General features: G+C 40.4%; 1 protein-coding gene across 4 annotated transcripts in view; it reads left to right on the forward strand.

Annotated features, from left to right (window-relative positions):
* C9H12orf56 (chromosome 9 C12orf56 homolog) overlaps nt 1-25,417 on the forward strand; it is a 109,159-nt gene that overhangs the window by 71,760 nt on the left and 11,982 nt on the right. For 3 of the 4 annotated variants that reach the window (XM_078336136.1, XM_002752699.6, XM_035256207.3), the window contains exons 7-11: nt 7,075-7,181; nt 8,363-8,452; nt 17,345-17,468; nt 19,701-19,775; nt 20,082-20,156. In XM_078336136.1, the coding sequence (XP_078192262.1) occupies nt 7,075-7,181; nt 8,363-8,452; nt 17,345-17,468; nt 19,701-19,775; nt 20,082-20,156 (471 nt within the window). The remainder of the gene's footprint in view (nt 1-7,074; nt 7,182-8,362; nt 8,453-17,344; nt 17,469-19,700; nt 19,776-20,081; nt 20,157-25,417) is intronic. The other variant, XM_035256206.3, reaches the window with a different exon arrangement.

Consider the following 25,417-nt stretch of genomic DNA (forward strand, 5'->3'; position numbering starts at 1 on the left):
AGTCTCTACATAGGAGTGAGCAAAATGAAATATCAGGATATTTTAGCATGTGGGTGAATTACACCTGGATGTCTGCACAAACATTTGGCACTAGGAAGATCTGCTTGTTTAGGATGTGGGGACAGGGCTTTTATGGAATGTGAGGACATAAAGATTGTCAAGAGTTCACAATCTTCCAGTTGCTGGAAGAGAACTGGGAAAGGACTAAGAGCAATGCCCAAAGGGGCCATCCACCCAGATACACTGGACATAGCTGGGGACTAGATTTAAAGTAGATGTCTAGGTAGAAGAACTGAAGTATGACCTAAGGCTTAGATTAAGAAGAAGGATGTTGATGTGTATTCCTAATGGAATCAGCACCAGGGTTAGTCTAGAGGTAATTTAAGCATCTTTAGTTTTAAAACAGGCCTGATACCTGTGGCCTTGGCTGTGGAGCAAAAAAAGAAAAAAGACAAATAGAATAAGGTTAGGACTAACAGACCGAAACCCACTACTTTATCTTCTCTCTCACTTCTGTCCTCTACAAGATCGAGCCATGTGGGATAACTTTGACACCTGTTCTCCTTAGCTCTCCTTTCTCCCTACTGTTTGCTTTCTCTAGAATATTGTTCTTTTATTTTTCTTGTTAAAAATCATCCCCGTTCATCAAAGCTCAGCTCAAATGCCATTTTCTGCCTTTCCTGTCATGCCGAATGGGTAACTTTGGTACCTTCCTCCTTTTGATCTTCTCTGTCAATTCTGTGCCATAGAACTTTCTTTGATGTTTTATAATCATCTACATTGTTCAATAGAGCAACACTAGCCACATGTGGCTATTAAGTACTTGAATGTGGCCAGTGAATAAAAAAGTAAAATGTTAATTTTATTAAATTTAAATTAATTTAAATAGCCACTTGTGGCCAGTAGCTACCAAGTTGAACAAGGTAGTTTTATGACATCTTTCAAAGCACTTTCTCTTTAACAATGAACAGACAGGTTTCATACCTAATCTGTGTGAGGCTTGGTGATAGGTATTAAAAACATAGCATGATTGATACAGATCCTACCCTCAAGAATTAGCACAAATATACTCTCTTTTACTATAGTTATTGGTATATTTTTCTTATTTATCATAATATGCTATAAGCTTCTTAGGACAGGTATATGTCTTACTTATCTTCGTATTCTCCCAAAGCCAAACACAATGCATGCATATTCCAGGTACTGTAAGCTATTCATATTAAACTGCAAATCTTTTTCTTGTGAAATATGAACCTAATCCAATGTCTAAAAATAAAACTTTCATGATCTGTTTCAGACTTGAAAACACTGCAGCCATTATTTAATGTAATGTTCTTACCTGGGCTAAAATAGATCTTCTAATTCGGTGGTCAAAAATGAAAGGCCAAAGTGAGTGGAGAAGGAAATAGAAAGTCAATGGGTAGTCTCTCTATTTGGGGTCTTTCTACACTTTAGTGGAGTCCCCCTTGGTCCTATCCCCAACCATGCCATCAAACCCAGTAGCCTTATGTTCTTCTGTCTAGTCCACAACCAAAATCTATCCTCAGATTCATTTTCACAAAATTAGCATATACGACTAATTAAAGTCAACATGCTTTAAGATTTTTCTACTTAAAAGGTTATCATAGCATTAAAGTAAAGCAGTGGTTTTTCAACTTTATGCTATATTTCTTGGAAAACATACATTCTGTGAAGCTCTCTTAGAAACCCATACTGGGTGGAGAGATTAGGGCCATTGTCTTAGTCCATTTTGTGTTGTTATAACAGAATATCACAAACTTGGTAATTTATAAAGCAAATGGATGTATTTCTCACAGTTCTGGAGGCAGGGAAGTCCAATATCAAGGTGCTGGCATCTTGTGAGGAACTTCTTGTGTCATCCATGAGAAGGCAGATGGGTAAAAGTGCATGCAAAAAAAAAAAAAAGGGTGGAAGGGGGCCAAAGTCATCTTTTTATTAGAAACCCAGTCCCACAATAATGACATTAATCCATTTATGAGGGCAGAAGCCTCATGACCTAATCAACCTCTTAAAGGTCCCACCTCTTAACACGGTTGCATTGGGGATTAGTTTCTAAAACATGAACTTTGGGAGACACATTCAAACCACAGCGTTCTGCTCTTGGTCCCCAAAATTCATGTCTTTTTTACATACAAAATACATTTATTCCATACCAATAGCATCAAAAGTCTTAACTCATTCCAGCATCAACTCATAAGTCCAAAGTACCAATTGTCATCTAAATCAGGTGTGGGTGAGACTCAAGACAGGATTCATCCTGAGGCAAATTCCTCTCCAGTTGTCAGCCTGTAAATCAAGCAAGTTATCTATTTCCAAAATACAGTGGTGAGATGGCCAGAGAATAGATATTCCTATTCCAAAAGGAAGACATAAGAAGAGGAAAGGGCCAAGTAAGTCCAAAACCCAACAGGGAAAATAATATTTTCTTAAAGCTGGAGAATAATCTTTCACTCTTTCACTTAAGACATTGCTAAGAAGTTTCAGATTTTCCCCACATCTGTCCTATTCTTTGAGCCCTCACCAGCATCACCTTTAATGCTCCAGTTATGGCAATCTAGACTTTGTCTAGCCTGCTCCTCCAAATTCTTCGAGCCTCTATCCGTTAACCAATTCCAAAGCCACTTCCACATTTTTTGGTACTCCCTATAGCAACAGTTCTACTTCTGTTACCAAAATCTGTATCAGGATTCTCCAGAGAGACAGAACTACACCATTTTCCAACTCACATGTCAGTCTCCTCTGGAAATACCTTCACAGATATCACAGAAATAATGCTTTACCAGTTCTCTAGTACTCCTAGTTTAGCCAAGTTTACATCTAAAATTAACCATCACAGGTATCCTTAATTTTTGCTTCCTGTAATAGGATGTAAAATTATACATATATAATATAATATACATATTATGGATATTAAAAATTATAGATACACTATAATAGAGATATTTATTATAGATATAAAACATATAAATATAGTTTTTTTCCTCCCTTTAAAAATCAACTTTATTGAGGCATACTTTTTTAAGTGGTCTTTATTTTTTAATTTTATTGAAGGTAAAATTTTTTTTTGAGATGGGGTTTCACTCTGTCACCCAGGCTGAAGTGCAATGGTGCCATCTCTGTCACAACAACCTGCACCTCCTGGACTCAAGTGATCCCCCCACCTCCACACTCTGAGTAGCTGAGACTACAGGTGCATACCACCATGCCAGGCTAATTTTTGTATTTTTTATAGAGAAGGGGTTCACCATGTTGCCCAGGCTGGTCTTGAACTCTATGGCTCAAGTGAGCCGCCCCGCTTGGCCTTCAAAAGTGCTATAAGCCGGAGATTATAGGCCGTGAACACTTTTTCATAGGTTGACTAAATTCCAAATTTTAGAAGAAGAGACACATGTCTATTTGTCTGTTTTGCTCAAGATGTTATCTCATTATCTTGCATACCTGCCACATAGCTGGCAATCGATAATTATGCATTCACTGAATGAATAAATGAGTAGATGAAAGAGTTCTCTATGTTCTTTTTCAAGTTTAAAACTTTTCCACCAGACACAGTGACTCATGCCTGTAACCCCAGCACTTTGGGAGGCTGAGGCGGGCACATCACCTGAGGTCCAGGAGTTCAAGACCAGCCTGGCCAACATGGTAAAATCCCGTGTCTACTAAAAATACAAAAAAGTTTAACTGGGTTTGGTGGCATGCACCTGTAATCCCACCTACTTGGGAGGCTAAGACAGGAGAATCATTTGAACCCAGGAAGTGGAAGTTGTGGTGAGCCAAGATCGTGCCGCACTACAGCCTGGGTGACAGAGCAAGACGCCATCTCAAAAAAAAGAAAACATTTTTTTCTTCATATGGTTTTTCTTTCATTTTTAAATTTTTTTGGCAAAATATACATAACATGAAATTTACTCCCTTAATCATGTTTGAGCACACATTTCAGTGGTATCAAGTTTATTCACAGTGTTGTGCAGCCATCAGCACCATCATCTCCAGAACACTCTTCATCTCACAAAACTGAAACTCTCTACCCATTAAACAACAGCGTTCCATTTATTTCCCCCATTCCACCCCCACAATCCACAGCCCCTGGGAATTACCATTCTACTTTCTGTCTGTGATTTTAACTATTAGTACCTCATATAAGTGGAATCACATAGTGTTTGTCTGTTTGCGACTGAGATTTCACCTAGCATAATGTTCTCAAGTTTAATCCATGTTGTAGCATGTATCCGCATGTCCCTTTTTTTAAGGCTCGATGATATTCCATTGTATGTATATACTACATTTTCCTTATCCATTCATCTATCAATGGACACTGGGGTTGCTTCCATGTTTTAGATGTTGTGAGTAATACAGCTATGAACACGGGTATGCAACATATCTCTTTAAGATGGTGCTTTCAATTCTTTTGGGTATATACCCAGAAATGGAATTGCTGGACTGGATGGTAATTCTGTATTTAAATTTTTGAGGAACCACCACACTGGTTTCCAGTGTCTGTGCTATTTGCTATTCTCACCAACAGTATACAAGGGTTCCAATTCTTCTACATCCTTGCCAACACTTGTTATTATTTATTTATTTATTTTGAGATGGAGTGTCACTCTGTTGTCCAGGCTGGAGTGCAGTGGTGCAATCTCAGCTCACTGCAACCTCTGCCTTCTGGGTTCAAGCCATTCTCCCGTCTCAGCCTCTCAAGTAGCTGGGATTACAGGCACCTGCCACCACACCTGGCTAATTTTTGTATTTTTGGTAGAGACGGGTTTCACCATGTTGGCCAGGTTGGTCTCGAACTCCTGACCTCAGGTGATCCACCCACCTCAGCCTCCCAAAGTGCTGGGATTATAGGCGTGAGCCACCACACCCAGCCTATTTGGCTTGTGTGTATTTTTTTTTTTTAATAGTAGCTATCCTAATGGGTGTGAGATATCTCATTGTAGTTTTGAGTTGCATTTCTCTAATGATTATGATGTTGAGCATCTTTCATGTGCTTATTGACCATTCATCTCTGTTCTTTGAAGAAATTATTGTGGTATAATTTACATAAAATAAAATGCATCCATATTTAAAGATACAGTTTGAAGAGTCTTGACAAATGTCTATATTCATGTATCTATTAATACTGCTTCAATCAAGATAGAAAACATTTCTGTCACTCCAGAAGGTCGCCTTGTGCCCCTTGGCTGCCAGTTCTCTCACACTCCTGCCCTCGTGCAACTATTGATGTGCTTTCTGTCACTGTAGATGAGTTTTGCCTTTTTTAGCATTGCACTTACATGGAATTCTGCACTAAGTACTCTTGCATTCGGAGTACTCTTTTGCATTTGGCTTCTTTTGGCATATTTTTGAGATTCTTCCATGTTATTGCAGGTAGATGGATGATATTTTATAAGTGAAAATTCATGTATCAGTGAGCAGGTGGGACGTCATAATAACAAGTGATACTTATTCTCTCTCTCTCTTTTTTTTTTGGTAGAGATGGGGTTTCACCATGTTGACCAGGCTGGTCTCAAACTCCTTACCTCTGTCAATCTACCCACCTCAGCCTCCCAAAGTGCTGGAATTACAGGCGTGAGCCACAGTGCCTGGCTGCGCCCAGCCAAATGATACTTATTAAACACTTTTTATGTGGTTAGCACTGCTGAAGCTTTCCAGATACATACTATCTTATTTAAATGTAATATCAACCCCATGAGGTGATATTATTAACCCTATTTTAAAGACAAGAAAACTGAGTGACAGGGAGTATAAGTAATTTGCCAAATGTCACACAACTACCCAGTGGCAGAGCTGAGCTGGGATTTGAGTTCAAAGAATATAACTCTAGAGTCTGTTTGTAAAACCACCACACTATGCTAATTTATCAGGTACTGGGTAAGCTTTTTTTTTTTTTTTTGACTGAGTCTCACTCACTCTTGCCCAGACTGGAGTGCAGTGGCGCAATCTCAGCTCACCGCAGCCTTCACCTCCCAGGTTCAAGTGATTCTGCCACCTCAGCCTCCCACGTAGTGGGATTCAGGATTACAGGCACATGCCATCACACCCAGCTAATTTTTGTATATTTAGTAAAGACAGGGTTTTGCCATATTGGCCAGGCTGGTCTCAAACTTCTGACCTCAAGGGATCTGCCCACCTCAGCCTCCCAAAGTGCTGGGATTACAGGCATGAGCCATGGTGCCAAGTCATTCCTTCTTTCAAAGCCCAAGCACTTCTGAGAGTTTCTTGTATACATCCCGCTCCTCTTCCTTGTTTTCCTTTCTCCACAACATTCCCAGCCTCTTTTCATACCACATCACCTGAATAAGGGCACACATAAACTTTCTAAACAAAAAGCCTAAATTGTCACTAGTAAACCAAAATCCTGGGGAAAAAACGAGCAATAGAGAAATAGGCAAAGAAAAAGCAATTACATTTCTCATTAATGCTGACTTGCCTGATTTCAGGGGCCAGTGTTTATTTTCATGCTTGATTTCTCATGAGACTGGACAGGAACACACAAAAATTGGTTCCCCAACTCTAAGTCAGTGTTTATTTTGACAGAAATGGCAATCTACATTTCCACTGTATTATCAGAAGAATTACTATTGTTCTGCATGATTTCCATAAGCTAGCCTAGTGCTGCCCGTTTGTTTTTGTGTTAGTAAACATTTTAAAACGAGAGCTTGCTTATTCGTTATTCATTATGTCCTCACAAAGGCCAAATTACTTTGGAAAGGCAGAAATTATAGGAGCCCCATTTTTCAAGGTGACTGAGTGAGTTGCCTGAGATTACACACCTACTTCTGGATGCTCTTCAAGGTTAATGATCGAGCCAGGCCTAAGTGGCACCTCCCAGCATCACCCTCTAGCCATTGCTCTGATACCAGGACAGTGGTCTCCTGGTTTTAAGTTAGAAGTATGTTTCCAATTTGGGTTATGCTAGTATAATGGGAGATATTGTAATTCACTTCTCTAATTAAAGAACAAACTATTTCTTCATACTTTTAGTGCATGAGAATAGAGGATTTTAACAGATACTTTAATGATCGCCTTGTTTTCCCCCACTTGATTTCACAGACCAGTGATCTTTTCTATTTCCTAGTAAACAAACTTCATGAGTACTTGCCTGCGTCTAGGGATAAGAATGGACTTCAAAATCAAAGCCAAAGGGTTGAGGAGCTGGTGTAAGTACTAACTAGATAATCACCAATTTTTTTTTTTGCTAGGGTGTTAAAGATAAATGGAGGACACTGGACAAAATATATACTATATTAATGATTAATGGTGCTGCAAGTTTTTCTTCCTATGAATTTTATTTTATTTTTATTTTCATTTATTTTTTTTTTTCTTGAGACAGAGTCTCACTCTGCTGCCAAGGCTGGAGTGCAGTGGCATGATCTTGGCTCACTGCAACCTCCACCTCATGGGTTCAAGCAATTCTCGTGCTTCAGCCTCCCAAGCAACTGGGATTACAGGCATATGCCACCACACCCGGCTTATTTTTGTATTTTTAGTAGAAACGGGGTTTTACCATATTGGCTAGGCTGGTCTCGAAATCCTGACTTCGGGTGATACACCTGTCTCGGCCTCCCAAAGTGCTGGGATTACAAGCATGAGCCACCGTGCCTGGCCTCTTTCTGTGGATTTTAAAAAATAGTATTTATTTTGGTCGAATGCATAAGAAACTAGTAATATTTGTTGTCCGAAAGTGGGAAAAATGGATATCTGGAGGAGAAACAACTTTCACTATATTCTCTTTTTTTACCATTGACATTTTGAGCCAAATATTACCTCTCTGAAAATATTAAAAATAATTTTATAACAGTGTGTAATTATCCTAAAAACTTTCAAAAAAACATACATACCAAAAAAATGTAAAAATGAGTTAGAACTGAAATTCAGCTATTCATTCATTCAACTTTTTTTTTTTTTTTTTCAGACAAGTTCTCACTCTGTCACCCAGCCTGGAGTGCAGTGGTATGATCATGGCTCACTGCAGCCTCAACCTCCCAAGTTCCACACTCAGCTAATTTTTGTAAAGATGGGGTTTCGCCATGTTGCCCAGTCTGGTCTCAAACTCTTGGGTTCAGGCCATTTGCCCATCTGGGCCACCCAAAGTGCTGGGGTTACAGCATGAGTAATGCATGAGCCACTGTGCCTGACCAGCAAATGTTTTTGACTGTTTACTGTGAAGCAGTCAGAGTAGGCACTTAACCAATGTTAGCAAATGTACAGAATTTACTTCCTGTACTTTTTTCTGTATGAATATCTCAAGCAGTTTTAGCAAAGATGACTACTTTTGTGGAATTCTGAGCTTCTGATAAAATCATGTCATTTCCTTGCCTTTTATCATTTTATTTTCTAGGGCATGCATTGAAATTATACAGATCCTAGGACTGATGTTCAGAGAAACAGAAACTGAGTTATCACGCCTGAACACATTGGCAGCTAAGAAGTAAGATCTTTTAGAAGGCATTGGGACTTTGTAGTTGTAACCTATTAAGTATTCTTGTTGAGGGTCTTCCAAAGCACATAATTCTCCAACTTCTCTGTTCACCCCCTTCCAACTGTATTTCGCTCTTTTTGTTTATCTGCCTCCTTCTGTGATGAACAGATTAATTGGCACAGGCTGAGTTATCTCTGTGTCTCTAGATTATTAAGGGTACAAGGATTTTCTTAGCATAATTTTTTCTTTTGTCCTAGTCTGGTGAACTTGAAAAAGACCAAATGACTCATCATACATTAAAAGCCAGGGGATCTCCACTAGAATTTCCCAGAGTATCCTTATATCCACACAACAGAAAAATTGCAAAAGCAGGAGTTATAGAAGCCTCATTTACAATACAATTGTGTGACCTTAGAGTAAGTGACTTTGGAGAGTTTATTAATATATAGGGTATGCTGCTGTAATAAAGATACTCTAGGTCGAGCATGGTGGCTCATGCCTGTAATCCCAGCAATTTGGGAGACTGAGGTGGATGGATCACCTGAGGTCAAGAGTTCGTGACCAGCCTGACCAACATGGTAAAACCCTGTCTCTACTGAAATACAAAAATTAGCTGGGAGTGGTGGTGTGCACCTGTGTTCCCAGTTACTTGGGATGCTGAGGCACAAGAATCGCTTGAACCTGAGAGGCATAGGTTGCACTGTTGCACTCTACTCTAGCCTGGGCAAAGAGCAAAATGCTGTCTCAAAAAAAAAAAAGAGAGAGAGAGAGACTCTAAAATATGTGGCCCAAAGAAGATTGTATTTGAAATCTTTCTCACATAACAGTTCAGAGTAGATATTCAGGCTTCATACACAAGGTGAGCCAGGAACCTAAGGTTTTTTTCCCCATTTTGTTACTCTGTTTTCTTCTATCATGTTGTCTTTATCCTTATAGTGGAAGCTGGCTGACCTTGATGAATTCACTATACCCTATGGGAAGCAGGAAGAGAAGTAGAGGGCATTCCAGTTAAAAAAGAAAAAAAAAAAGAGAATTAGAGGGCAAACAAGCTTCCTTTTTAAACAAGGCATGTAACACGTCTGCTCACATTCCCTGGGTGAGAACTTTAGGCACATGGCCACACCTAGCTGCAAGACAGGCTGGAAATGTGTCTGTAGTTGGACAGCTATGTGCCTAACTTAGTTTTGGATGGCAAAGAGGACATCTGTTATTAAAAGGAAGAATGGAAGAATGTATAGTGGGGGACAGTAGCATACTTTGTCACAGAAACTGTGATTCTGCAGTTCAGCATACAGTCTGCTTGATTTTTTCTTTTTTCTTTTTGAGAGAGAGTTTCACTCTTGTCACCCAAGATAAGGGTGCAATGGCACGATTTCAGCTCACTGCAACCTCTGCTTCTCGGGTTCAACCGATTCTCCTGCCTCAGCCTCCCAAGTAGCTGGGATTACAGGTGTCTACCCCCATGCCTACCTAATTTTGTATTTTTAGTAGAGATGGGATTTAGTTTAGTAGAGATGGGGTTTCACCATGTTGACCAGGCTGGTCTTGAACTCCTGACCTCAGGAGATCCACCTGCCTTGGCCTCCCAAAATGTTGGAATTACAGGTGAAAGCCACCACACTCAGCCACTTGATTTTTTAAAATATGTATTTATAAACTCTAAATTATATTCTTGGGCAATGTTGTGGCTAAAATCTTAACTTTTTTCCACTTTCATCAATTGTTTATCTAAATTCACTGTATTAAAAGGTGGAGGAATGAGCCAGAGATAGGCATGCATGCCTGTAATCCCAATACTCAGGAGGCTGAAGGGAGAGATCACTTGAGCCTAGGTGTTCCAGGCAGCAGTAAGCTACTGCACGTAGCCTGGGCAACACAGTGAGACTCTGTCTCTTAAAAAAAAAAAAAAGGGTGGAGCAAATGATGAGAGCCATGGACTCTAAAACAGTCAAAACATGTAATCCCAGCACTTTGGGAGGCCAGGGTGGGAAGATCAATTGAAGCCAGGAGGTTGAGACCAGTCTGGATGACAAAGTGAGACCCCCACCTCTTGGAAAAAAATGTTTGGCATGGTGGCACATGCCTGTGGTCTCAGCTACTCAGGATGATGAGGCAGGAAGATCAGTTGAGCCAGGAGTTCGAGACTGCAGTGAGCAATTACTGTGCTACACTGGGTGATAGAATGAGACCCTGTCTCCTGTCTCTAAAAAAAAAAAAAAAAACAGGAAAAAATAAAAACAGACAAAAACACTCATACCAGGGGAAAGAATAAGAACTCTTGGTAATATTTTTCCAGCCTGTTTATTAGAGATCTTTGAAAATAAATATTAATGATAATATTCATATATATGCATATATATATATGAAACAGAATCTTACTCTGTTGCCCAGCCTGGAGTGTAGTGGCACTATCATAGCTCACTGCAGCCTCCATCTCCTGGGCTCAAGCAGTCCTCCCACCTCAGCCTCTCACGTAGCCAGGACAACAGGCACATGCTACCGCACTTGGCTAATTTCATTAATATTTCTTTTTTTTTTTTGAGACAAAGTCTCACTGTGTCGTCCAGGGTGGAGTGTGCATCCTCAGCTCACTGCAACCTCTGCCTTGTGGGTTCACGTCATTTTCATGCCTCAGCCTCCTAAGTAGCTGGGATTACAGGCATGAACCACTGTGCCCGGCCCTAATTTCATTAATTAATATTTCTTTTTTTTTTTTTTTTTGAGACGGAGTTTCGCTCTTGTTACCCAGGCTGGAGTGAAATGGCGCGATCTCGGCTCACCACAACCTCCGCTTCCTGGGTTCAGGCAATTCTCCTGTCTCAGCCTCCTGAGATTACAGGCACGTGCCACCATGCCCAGCTAATTTTTTTTTTTGTATTTTTAGTAGAGACGGGGTTTCACCATGTTGACCAGGATGGTCTCAATCTGTTGACCTCGTGATCCACCCGCCTCGGCCTCCCAAAGTGCTGGGATTATAGGCTTGAGCCACCGCGCCCGGCCTAATTAATATTTCTTAAGCACACTTGCTACATGCCAGGGACTATGGACATACCATACATAGTTTTTTAGATGGAGTCTCACTCTGTCATTCAGGCTGGAGTTCAGTGGCAAGATCTTGGCTCACTGCAGCCTCAACCTCCCTGGGGCTCACTGGGTGATAGAATGAGACCCTGTCTCCTGTCTCTAAAAAAAAAAAAAAAAAACAGGAAAAAATAAAAACAGACAAAAACACTCATACCAGGGGAAAGAACAAGAACTCTTGGTTCTTAGCCCACCATAGCCTCCCCAGTAGCTGGGACCACAGGTATGTGCCACCATGCCCTGCTAATTTTTTTTTGTATTTTTCATAGAGATGGGGTTTTGCCATGTTACCCAGGCAGGTCTCAAACTCCTGGGCTCAAGTGATCTTCCTGCCTCTGACCCCCAAAGTTCTAGGACTACAGGCGTGAACCACTGTGCTGAGCCAGCATACTATGTTTTGTAGGAGGAGTGGGCAAACATTTCTGTAAAGGGTCATATAGAAAAATAGTTTTGGCTTATCACACCATACAATCTGTGCTGCATCTTCTCAGTTCTGCCATTGTAGCATAAAAACAGCCGTAAACAGTACATGAACGAATGGACACAGTTGTGTTCTGATAAAGCTTTCTTCACAGAAGCAGGCTGTGGGCTGGACTTGGCCTGCAGGCCATAGTTTGCTGAGCCCTGCTTTACAGCAAACAAGAAAATATTCCATGCCAAGCCAGTTCTTATTTTTTAATTTTTTTGTAGACAGGGTCTCACTTGTTGCCCAGGCTGGTCTCAAACTCCTGGGCTCAAATGATCCTCCCACCTTGGCCTCCCAAAGTGCCAAGATTACTGGCGAGCCATCTCTCCCAGCTTGAATACTTCTTTATGTGATTGGTAGTACTGCCATTTCCCTAATCTCCAAGATGGAGATTCAACATTATTTTTGATATTTCTGTCTTTTCCCACATTGAAATTATCACTAAATCTGGTTATCTTTTTTTCGACCTTTTTGTCCCTACCTTTCTATTTCCAAGTTGAAAAAAAAAATCATCCTTACTCCCCTCTGTTGTATTGTTTTTATGTCTTTTCATTTTCTTTAAAAGTATTGCTTTTAATTGTTTTGTTTTAACTTGGTTTGATCACGTCAGCCCTCCTATATCAAGCCTCTTTCCTGATATTACTAATTCTTTTAATGTCCTTCAATACATATATTATATTGCTATCGTAGAGTCTGGTTGTAATATTAACTTTTCTCAGCCAATTTTTATATCCCTAGGGTCAAACGATATGACCTATAGTATTATGTAGCCCATTAAATATCTAATAAAACTGTGTTAGCTTTCTTTTTCTTTTTTTTCTTTCTTTTTTTTTCCCCCAATAGCCCTACGGTCTAGCATATGATTAGTTTTATTTTTTTAAGACAGAGTTTCACTCTGTCACCCAGGCTGGAGTGCAATGGTACGATCTTGGCTGACTACAACCTCCGCCTCCTGGGTTCAAGCATTTCTCATGTCTCAGCCTCCTGAGTAGCTGGGATTACAGGCTTGCACCACTATGCCCTGCTAATTTTGTATTTTTTTTTTTTTCTTGAGACGGAGTTTCGCTCTTGTTACCCAGACTGAAGTGCAATGGCACAATCCTGGCTCACCCCAACCTCCGCCTCCTGGGTTCAAGCAATTCTCCTGCCTCAGCCTCCCAAGTAGCTGGGACTACAGGCGCGTGCCACCATGCCCAGCTAATTTTTTGTATTTTTTTTAGTAGAGACGGGGTTTCTCCATGTTGACCAGGATGGTCTCAATCTCTTGACCTCGTGATTCACCCGCGTCAGCCTCCCAAAGTGCTGGGATTATAGGCGTGAGCCACTGCACCCGGCCCTGATTTTGTATTTTTAATAGAGATGGGGTTTCACCATGTTGGCCAGGCTGGTCTTGAACTTCTGACCTCAGGTGATCTACCCACCTTGGCCTCACAAAGTGTTAGGATTATAGGCTTGAGCCACCATCCCCAGCCAAAACTGTATTAGTTTTCTATTACCATATAACAAATTATTACAAACTTAGTGGCTTAAAACAACATGCATTTCTTTTTTTTTTTTTAGAGATGGAATCTCACTTTGTTGCCCAGGCTGGAGGGCAGTGTCGTGATCTTGGCTCACTACAACCTCTGCTGCCTGGGTTCAAGCTATTCTCCTGCCTCAGCCTCCTGAGTAGCTGGGATTACAGGTGCTTGCCACTGTGCCCGGCTAATTTTTGTAGTTTTTAGTAGAGATGGGGTTTCACTGTGTTGGCCAGGCTGGTCTTGAGCTCCTGACCTCATGATCCACCCGCCTTGGCCTCCCAAAATGTTGGGATTACAGGCATGAGCCACCGTGCCTGGCCACAACGTGCATTTTTTATCTCACAGTGTCTGTGGATCAGAAATCTGGGCACAGCTTAACTGGATCCTTTGCCCAGGGTCTCACAAGGTTTCAGTTGAGGTGCTGGCCAGGCCATAGTCTCATCTGAGGCTTGGGACTCTTCCTAGCTCATTTGGGTGGTTGTTGGCAGACTTAGTTTCCTTACAGCTGTGCGCCTCAGGTGGCTTGTTTCTTGGCAGGAGAGTATCTCTGAGCTTAGGGAAGGCCTAAGCTCTCTTTTTCGGGGCTCACCTGATTAAAGCAAGCCTATTCTGGATAATCTCTTTTCGATTAACTTAAAAGTCAGCCAATTAGGGGCCTTTATATTTTCAGAATCCCTTCATCTTTCCCATTTCATATAACATAATCACAAGAGCGACAAGATAAACATATTCAGAGGTATTGCCCATACTTAAGGGGAAGGAATTTGATAAGGTATGTATCCCAGCAGGCTGGGAATCTTGGAAGCCACGTTAGATTTCTGCCTACCACAATAACATAGACTGACTTAGGAGACTATGAATGTGGCCTTCGAATTCTGTATTTTAAAAGATACTATAGTACATTCAAAATTCATACATTGGAAATAATAACCTAAACAATAAAGTATTAAACTGTTGAGACGATTTTTAAGGCTGTGATGTCAATCCTATAAGTCATCTCTGTTTTCAGGACGAAACTACCGTTTTGATTAAAATTTCTTCTATCTATGATTGCCCTAGTGGATTTTAAATTAAGTTGGCAGAAGGGGTGGATTTCAAATTAAATTCCATTTGGGCAAATAAAGCAGTTAATCATTTCAGCATTTTCCTCTTTATTATTTTCATGAGTGGAGACTGTATTAGTTCAACACACTTTGCTGTAACTTTCTTGAAATGTGCCATAGTTTTTCATATCCTAGTATTGTTATGGTTGAATTCATATGTTATCATAGCAAGTAACCCATAATTTGCCTTGGATATATGATACTTTGAAAATAAGCTGTCACTGGAAGTAAAGGACTGTAATTAAATCTAACACTGAATGGACAATATCAAGGAACACTTCTAAAGGGAGTGTTCTGTTGATTGAAAAGTGTCTTCTAAAAGTAAGAGTGGCCATTTTAATAGCCTGAATAAAACATTATTAAATACCCTGTAGGGTATATCCTGCTTTTGTGAGAAATGTACTAATAATTCTTCTTTCCAGATATAAGAACTAGACTTGCTTTTTGACTTGAAGGAAGGGCATTGTATTTTTATTAAAGTGTAGGTTAATCATGAGCTTCTAATCATGGTGATGATTTAAATGATTGTAAAAAGATTAGAAAGCCTCAGATCTTACTAAACAGGAATATTTATACTCACTCTCCTTTATTCTATTATGAAAGGAATGCTTATGGTTATGGAGAATTTTTGTGTAGTTTTATCTCTGAATTATTTTACTACTCCTACCCCTCAAATCGACTCTGACATTGTCTTCAGGTTGGCAAATAAAGTAGGCAACTGAGTTTTTAGCAGTCTGCCTTCAGCTCCTTTTCAACCATACAGGGGTTGTTCTACTCAACATGAGATAGTGTTATTAACCCAGTTCATGAGGATGCACAGGTAACATTTAAGTGAGTTATCAATGGATAGTACCCCACATTGGAAAGTAAAAGATCTGAGGTTTTGGATATCAAGTAAGCATTTTAAGAAATGCTGGAGGCCAGGAGCAGGAGCTCATGTCTGTAATCCCAGCACTTTGGGAGGCCAAGGCAGGTGAATCACCTGAGGTCGGGAATTCGAGACCAGCCTGACCAAATTAGCCAGGCATGGTGGCATATGCCAGCTACTTGGGAGGCTGAGGCAGGAGAATCACTGGAACCTGGGAGGCCGAGGTTGCAGTGAGCTGAGATAGCGCCACTGCACCCCAGCCTGGGCAACAAAACCAAAGTCCATCTCAAACAAAACAAAGCAAAAAAAGCAATGCTGGAGTTGGGTGTGGTGGCTCATGCCTGTAATCCTAGCGCTTTGGGAGGCTGAGGTTGGCAGATTGCTTTAGGCCAAGGGTTCAAGTCCAGCCTGGGCAACAAAGCAAGATCCCATTTTTATGTTAAAATGTTTTATATTAAAAAAAAGAAATGCTGCACATTATTAACAAAAACCAAGAAAAGGAAGCAAACTTAGTGTCCAGCAATGGCTGAGTGGATAAAGAAAATGTGGTACACATCCACAATGGAATATTATTCAGCCATAAAAAGGAAGTCTTGTTATTTGTGACAATGTGGCAAAACTGGAGGATATTATGCTAATAATGAAATAAACCAGGCACAGAAAGACAAATATGAGTTTGACTTTTGAGATCATGCATGATCTCACTTATATATGGAATCTAAAAAAGCCAAAGTCATAGAAATAGAGAGTGTAGAATGGTGGTTGTCAGAGGCTTAGGGGTGGGGTAGAATTGGAAGATCTTGGTCAAAGGGTACAAAACTTCAGTCAGACAGGAGGAATAAGTTCAAGAGATTTATCATACAAACATGGTGACTATAGTTAATAATGTCCTGTATACTTGAAAACTGCTGACAACAGATTTTGTGGTCTCACTATATAAAAACAAGCATGTGCGGTAATGCATATGTCAATTCACTTGATTTATAAAGTATGTACATATGCTACAGGATATACACATTTCTAAACATCATGTTTTATGCAATAAATATATATAATTTTCATTATCAGTTTTAAAAAGTAAAAACTGGGAGTGGTCACTCAGGCCTGTAATCTCAGCTACTTGGCTGAGGCAGGGGATCACTTGAGTCCAGGAGTTCAAGACCAGCCCGGGCAACATTGTAAGATCCTGTGTCAAAAAACAAGAAACAAAACAAAACAAAAAAACCCAAGCAATCAAACTTAAGAAAAGAAAAAAGAAAGGCTGCATAGTGTTGCTTTGTTCCAGAGATACACAGTGGATATTAGCATATAAAGCCTCTGGCACATGCCTATAATCTCAGCTACTTGGGAGGGTGAGACAGAATTGCACCATTGCACTCCAGCCTGGGCAACAAGAGTGAAACTGTTTCGAAAAAAAAAAAAAAAAAGCCCATGAGAAGCCCTGTAGTAAACACATCTGATGAACTTGGTTTAACCAAGTATTTTCCTGTCTCCTTTGACCACAATATCTATTTTAACTATAATATTGTCTGGAACTAGCAATGTATAAAGAGCTCCTTGGAAAATAATGCTATAATTGAAATTACCCAAATCTCCCTTAAATTCAGATTTTCTAGTCTTTTCAAGCTATGTGCACTTCTAGAACTATACTCACTCTGAGCCAGAAGACCAAGAAATTATTTTCATTTAAATATTTTATCTCTAGACATTCATTTGCATGTCCAAGCGTCCAAAACCTCAGTCAAGGATGGTCTGCAGTGCTTCATTGTTTTAAACATAATTATATTCAGTGTTTGTAAACTTAGCTTCACCATTTTCTTCTCAAAACTGCTCATTAATTGCCTTTCACTTATTTTTTTTTAGGGAAACATTATTGAATCTCTTGGTAATTTTAATTAGCGAGCCTCAGATTCCAAAATCTTGTCCCATATTTAATATCCAGTCGGTGGCTGATTCAGCTTTAGTCGAAATGTCTTTTGATGCTGAGGTGAGATGAGAATTTTGGGGGTATACTATCATATATAGGGGCCCTGGCTTTTAATGTGGACCATGTCATCACAGAATATAGAAACATAATTAAATCAAAGAGTAGACCTTTTGTCATTAACCTCAAAATTTAGATAACGATTCAGTCTAAAGTAGATTTAGAGGGTCAAGAAAAAGGAAAAAATAACTATTCAGTCAATATTAATATATCCATGTTATATGTCTTAAGGTATGCATATTAAGAAAAGTAGCATTCTTTATAAATTTGATAACTGTTTATGTCTATCTCTATGCAAAATATGATGTATATGTAATTGCATAGCAGGGGTCTAATGGGTAAAAAAAAATCACTGTCTTAGAAATTTTAGGGTTAACTGTCATACTTTACCATTTCCCTACCTATATACATAGTATAAATTATCAGCAAGAGTTACTTGTTTTTCTAAGGTTGTACCAAAACATTAGAAATACCAAACTGCCTAGAAAGCATACCTTCTGATAGAATAAAACAATGTATTATTAGTTTATTTTGAACCAGGCTAACAGATTTTTTTTTTTAAGGATGGAACATGATTTGATAGTTCTTAAATATATGGAATATGTGGTCAGAGTTATGCTTTAGAATACTCATTCACTCAGTAATTTTTTTTTTTTTTTTTTTGAGACAGACAGGCTTTCACTTGGTTGCCTAGGCTGAAGTGCAGTGGCACAATCTCAGCTCACTGACTTCCCAGGCTCAAGTGATCTTCCCACTTCAGACTCCCAAGTAGCTAGAACTACAGGCTTATTTTTCTATTTTTTGTAGAGACAAGATCTTGCCATGTTACCCAGGTTGGTTTCAAAACCCCTGGTTCAAATGATCTGCCTGCCTTGGCCTCCCAAAATGCTAGGATGACAGGCATGAGCTACCATACCTAGCCACAATCAGTAAATATTTATTGAGCATCTATTATGAGCAAACAGTGTGCTAGTCAGTAAAGTCAAAACAGTAAGCAAAACAGACACAACCCCTGCCTTTATTAGTTTATACTCTGCTGGGAGAGACAGATGTTAACAATGAATATATAATTACAGACTGTATATGGAGAGTTTCCAATACCACTTTCAATGGTGGGTTAGGGGTTAAAGAGTGGGGTAGAACCAAGACTCAGATAGGCAGGGCATTAGGAAGCTAGTGCAGTAATCTAGGTAAAGAATGATATGGGCCAGAGGGAAGCATTCCTTGACCCCCAAATGAGACTAGTACTACAGAGCTCCCTTAACTTCCTGTACATTTCTTTCATAGCCCTTGTCTCAGTTTATAATTATGTATTTGTTTATTTGGATGTTTGATGTTTGTTCCCCAACTAGATTTTATGTTCGATAAGGGCAGGTGCCATGTCTGTGTTGTTCTCCCTTGTATCCCCAACACCTAGCATGGTGTCTGATGCATATTTGTTGAATAAATAAATGAATAAAAGAAGAAAAGGGATAGTTATTGTAAAGAGAAGTTTGGAATTCTTAAGAGCAATGAAATATCTCTAAGCCCTTTATCCATATCACAGAAGGAATTTTAGTTTAATTTGGGCATAAGCGTAATTCCCCAGAAAATCTCACTTCAACTCTGGGGAGCATGTTTTTACATTCTTGAGAGAAAGTAGGGTTGTTGATAGGATTGATTTTGTAAATCAGGTATGCAATTTTTTGTATTCGTATTCTTTGGACCAGCCAGGAATAATGGCTTGCATCTGAATCCCAGCTATTGAGGAGGCAGAGGTGGGAGAATCACTTGAGGCCAAGAATTCCATACCAGCCTCGGCAACAAGCAAGACCCTGTCTATACAAAAGAAAAAAGAAAAAATTACCTGGGTGTGCTGGCACATACTTGTAGTCCTCGCTACTGGGGAGATTGGGGTGGGAGGATTGCTTGATCTCAGGATTTGAGACCACCCTGGGCTAATAGTGAGACCTCATCTCTATAATAAATTGAAAAAATAAAATTAGGCAGTATGGTAGCTTGCACCTGTAGTCCCAGCTACATAGAAAGCAGAGGTGAGAGCAATGGCTTTTGCTCATGAGTTCGAGGCTGCACGGAGCCATGATCACACCACTGCACTCCCACCTGGGTGACAGAATGAGACCCTGTCTCAAAAAGGAAAAAATTATTTTATAAGTGCCTAAAGGGAACCAAGGGAAATTATCATTTTTCTGACTTGGCTTATGACATTGCATTGATTATTCTTGAAAATTCTAGTTACAGAAGCTTATTCTGGAGTATACAGATACGGCTACGGCACTTTTATATGAGATACTTCTTGTCTTTCAGCAGGTACAATTTTTAACAAGTATATGTATTGTGTGACTATAAAGTATATGACTATTATATATTATGATATATGTATATTGTATGATTATGGTATATGATTAACAATATACCAAAAATGCTTGTATTATAGATGGTCTCCAAAATTGGTTGATTTAAATATGACCTTTGCTCTTAAGTGTTCATTTAGTTTATTTTCCAAAACTGATTTTAAGGATTTATCAGGATAAAAATGTATTTAAGAATGAGCATCCTTCTAGATACAATATGAACTTTATGAATATAACTTGTTAATTTCCTTGAGTCTTTTAGGGAAATCTTGGATTGGGATCCACAAAGTTTGCTATTAGCTGGATGATGTCCTTTCTACAAAGTTGTCCTCCCATTGTAAGTATCTAGAAGTCAAAACAAAATCACCACTCAGGCCTAATTATACAGATACTCTTGTGCTTAATTAATAAAACATATTTTCCCACTGATGTAATCAAGTTTATCAAAAGAAGCAAGGTGTAAATTTGACAGATTATTATTATAAAATATTATTAAAATAAAATATTATTATTATTATTTTGAGATGGAGTTTCGCTCTTGTTGCCCAGGCTGGAGTGCAATGGTGCAATCTTGGCTCATTGCAACCTCCGCCTCCTAGGTTCAAGCAATTCTGCCTCAGCTTCCCAAGTAGCTGGGTGGCACAAGCATGTGCCACCACGCCTGGCTAATTTTGTATTTTTAGTAGAGACGGGGTTTCTCCATGTTGGTCAGGCTGGTGTCGAACTCCCAACCTCAGGTGATCCACCTGCCTCGACCTCCTAAAGTGCTGGGATTACAGGCATGAACCACCATGCCCGGCAACAGTTTATTATTTAATTGAAATAAATCGTTTTTACATTTGGAACCTGAATGTTTAAGGCACTGAAATTATATCTTCAGTGGGAATTTGATTTCATGAGAAACTCTAAGATTCCCAGCACTTTGGGAGGCTGAGGTGGGCAGAACACAAGGTCAAGAGATCAAGATCATCCTGGTTAACACAGTGAAACCCCACTGTGAAGAGCAAGACTCTGTCTCAAAAAAAAAGAAGAGAGAAAGAAAGAAGAAAGAAAGAAAGAAAGAAAAGAAAACAGAATATTAAATTGTTAGCTGTATAATTAGGTAAAAAGAGAAACATTTACCTTAAATAGTGAGTGTGAATCTAACACTTGGGATCCTTTGTGCACTCTGTCCCCACAGACAGCATCCAAGTTCCTATTATCACCATTTCTTTCCTTGATGCTACACTCCCATGTCAATGCTCTGTCTGTCTTCTCACCAGATTACAGGCTGAGGAATCCATTTGAAATAAAAATCTGATTGTCATCCCTTGCTTTAAATCTCTCAACAACTTTTCCCTCTGAATAAAGACTAAACTCCTTAATGTAGCCTACAGGGCCCTGCGTGCTAGGGCTGACAGCCTCCTCTGGTCCCTCAGCCTCCCTGCTGTGTGGGTCTCTTGATCACCAGCCCTCTTCCCACCACCACCCCTGCCTCCCAGCTCCCCCAGGACCTGCACCATTGGATCTGTCTCTCCGTTGGAAATGCTTTTCTCTCCCCGTTTTTTTTTTCTTTTTTTTTGAGACCAAGTCTGGCTCTGTTGCCCAGGCTGGAGTGCAATGGCACCATCTCAGCTCACTGGAACTTCTGCCACCTGGGTTCAAGCAATTCTCTTGCCTCGGCCTCCTGAGTAGCTGGGATTACAGGTGCTCGCCACCACACCGGGCTAATTTTTGTATTTTTAGTAGAGACAGGGTTTCACCATGTTGACCAGGCTGTTCTCGTACTCTTGACCTTGTGATCTGCCCGCCTCCATCTCCCAAAGTGCTGGAATTATAGGCATGAGCCACTGCACCCAGCTCCCTCCCTTTTTCACCTGATCAGTTCCTACTCATCATCCATCAGGACTCAGAGCTCCTTCTTGGGCTGGGGGAGTGGAGGCTGCTTCTCTGCCTGCCATGACAGGGGAGATTCCCTGATTAGAGGCACAAATAGTGCATGGCCTAGTGTCCTCTTCCTCTCCTTTACAGGCCTCGTTACTTGCAGTTCACGTTTGTTTGTGTTATTATTTTGTTCTGCCATGTCATGGCCATTAGTGCCCACTCATACTCTGGCTCTCTCTCCTTCTGGGCACATGGTGGGACTGCACTTCCCTCTTTATGTGAAATTGCGGGGGGGTCTCTGTTGCTGCTTTGGCTAATGAAATGTGAGCAGAAGTGGCCTATGTCACTTCTGGGCAGGAGCTTTAAGAGCCAGTGTGTGCCACCGGGCATTCTCTTTTCCTTCTGCATATAGCACCCACAAGGTGGCTGCTCTGCCCACTGATGGCTGAGAGTAACTACAGTGAGCAGAGCCCGGCAGACCCCTCCGGGACATGCAGAGAGAATGAGTAACCAGCCTTTGTTGTTTTAAGCAAAGCATTGGTATTCTGGGAGGTTTGTTACCACAGCATAATCTAGTCCATCATGACTGATACAATATCTTTCTCTTCCTACAGACTAACAATGCTGGGAGGGTAGAAGCTATGTCTGTCGTGCTAGGCACACAATAAATGTTCAGTAAAATATCTGCTGAATTAATTCTAGTAAAGGTTTTATCTCTTAATCTCTTCTCACCTCCTCAAATTTAAGCAGTCAGTCAACAAACACTTAATTGGAAATCTATTCAAAAGAGTCATGTAAAGTAAATTTCCACTGCTAATGGACACGAGGTAACATGTTCTCTATTTTTTTTTTTTTTGAGACAGAGTCTCGCTGTATTGCTCAGGCTGGAGTGCAGTGGTGCCGCAATCTCGGCTCACTGCAACCTCCACCTCCCAGATTCAAGTGATTCTCCTGCCTCGGCCTCCCAAGTAGCTGGGATTACAGGCACCTGTCACCACACTTGGCTAATTTTTGTATTTTTTAGTAGAGATGGGGTTTCATCATGTTGGCCAGGCTGGCCTGGAACTCCTGACCTCAAGTGATCCACCCACCTCAGCCTTCCAAATTGCTGATATTATAGGCATGAGCCACTGTGCCCGGCCTGTTCTCTTTCCATATGTGAATATGCATCTTTTGACTGTCAGTGGGTCCTCTGCCATTTCTATAGAGTGATGTTGGTTCTGTCCTGTGGGATCTAGACTCTCTTGTCGGATCCCTGAAACATATGTTTTATACAAAGCTGGCTGGGTTCAGAGGGTACATTTGTCAGTGGAACAGCCAGCTGCCTTATACAGAAGTTGAGCCCATGAACTTGTCTTCTTCAGTAGCACATAGGCCCCAACCAACCTCAGACCACTTCACAGAATGTTTTAAAGTTATAGACATTCACAGCAACAGAAGCTCATATGTGCAAGATGCAAGAACCCTATGTTCTCAGTGTGGTGGTTGCAGACCCTATTACGTGAACTGATGTAATCTATGGTTTTACAGACTCCATGTAACAGGGAAGTTTCTTTTTTTTTTTTCTTTTTCTGGATCTGTACTTGCAAACTACACAAAGAGGGAAGTTTCTTTTTATTTATTTATTACTTTTATTTCTTATGTAAGCCTTCCTGCATGGTATTTATTTATTTATTTATTTGGAGACAGAGTCTTACTTTGTTGCCCAGGCTGGCGTGCAGTGGTGTGGTCTTGGCTCATTGCAACTTCTGCCTCCTGGGTTCAAGTGAGTCTCCTGCCTCAGCCTCCCGAGTAGCTGGGATTACAGGCACCCACCACCATGCCCAACTAATGTTCATATTTTTAGTAGAGATGGAGTTTCACCATGTTGGTTACACTGGTCTCAAACTCCTGAATTCAGGTGATCCTCCCACCTTGGCCTCCAAAAGTGCAGGGATTACAGGTGTGAGTCACTATGCCTGGCTGCACTTACTTACTTTTAATAATTTTTAAAAAATGAGATGGGGTCTTGCTATGTTTTCCAGGCTGATCTCAAACTCCTGGGATCAAGCAATCCTCCTGCCTAAGCCTCCTGAGTAGCTGGAAATGCAGGCATGTGCCACTGCACGCTAGCTAAAAGGAAGTTTCTTTTTCAGCTTCTAAAGTTGATTCACCAAAAGAATTGGGTTGAGTATAAATGAGGCTAGTCTGTGACCATAAAGCATGTAAGGATGAAGGGTTGGCCAAAGAAAGCTTCAATATTAACCCAGTTCTAAACAGTATGGGCAGAAATGTATCATTTGAGAGAAATTTGCAAGCACAGAAACAGGGATCATTGCTATGCACCTGCATGTCAGTCAGCTCTGATTATTTTACTTGGTTAGAGAAAAGTTCTAGAAAAGTTAAAAAGTTAATTTCTAAATGTGCTAATTAACATTGTTCTGTTCTGCTGCCTCAGACTCTCTCAGTTCAAGCTGTGTTTGCCAGACAATATCTGTTTAATCAATATATATGTTTTGTCAACATATGTAAATGGTCTGGAATGAGAAAAATCCACTTCCAACTACTTGCCCTATCTGTAGGGAGGGGCCAGTTGCAACATATTACAATAGAAAAGGCAATACATTTTTATTGATACTAATTTAATGGGTGTGTAGTGTGACCTGTTGGTTAGAGCTTGAAAGGGCACTAGCGTTCTTTTCTGTTTTTCACACAAGCCTACATTTATGGAAAGTAATTTGAAAATTCCAAAACAGGCACGATGGCTCATGCCTGTAATCCCAGTACTTTTGAAGCTGAGGCAGGTGGATCACCTGAGGTCAGGAGTTGGAGACCAGCCTGGCCAACATGGTGAAACCCCGTCTCTACTAAAAATATTTTAAAAATAGCTGGGCGTGGTGGCGCACACCTGTAATCCCAGCTACTCAGGAAGCTGAGGCAGGAGAATCAGTTGAACCCAGGAGGCGGTTCAAGCAGAGAGCCAAGATCGCGCCACTCACTGTACTCCAGCCTGGGCAACAAAGCGAGACTCCATCTCCAAAAAAGAAAATGGCAAAACAGAAACAATCTATGATTCAATTGTTCTTGTTTTTTATTTTTCTCTCATTTTTTTTTTTTCTGAGACATAGTCTTGCTCTGTTGCCCAGGCTGAAGTGTAGTAGTAGTTGCCATCTCAGCTCACTGCAACCTCCACTTTCCAGATTGCAGCTATTCTCCTGCCTCAGCTTCCTGAGTAGCTGGGATTACAGGTGCATGCCACCACTCTTGGCTAAGTTTTTGTATTTTTAGTAGAGATGGGGTTCACCATGTTGGCCAGGCTGATCTTGATCTGGCCTTACCTGACCTCAAGTAATCTGCCTGCCTTGGCCTCCCAAAGTGCTGGAATTACAGGCGTGAGCCACCGCACCTGGCCCCATCTTAGTTTCTGTCTGAGAAATGACACTAGAAGTGCCCTTGAAAACCCCAGTGTACAGTGGCATCAGCATCACTTGGCTTTCTTTGCTTTCTCTCTTAGAGCTGTGTTTCTCAAAATGTGCTCCGGGGACAAAGCCATCAAAATTGTTTGTGGAAAATACTTGGAGGGTAGGGCCTAGTATTGTGTGTTCTTAGTGAATTGCAGAGGTGATTTTTAGCATATTGAAATTTGAGAACCACTGCCTTGTAGGAACTTTGTCTGAAAAGCAAAGGCAGCTTATCAATATGGGCCATTTATTCTTACCTGTAGAAACAAAGAAAAACTATCTTTCCTATTGGAGG

Source organism: Callithrix jacchus, chromosome 9, assembly GCF_049354715.1.
Source record: "Callithrix jacchus isolate 240 chromosome 9, calJac240_pri, whole genome shotgun sequence".
Classification (NCBI taxonomy): domain Eukaryota; kingdom Metazoa; phylum Chordata; class Mammalia; order Primates; family Cebidae; genus Callithrix; species Callithrix jacchus.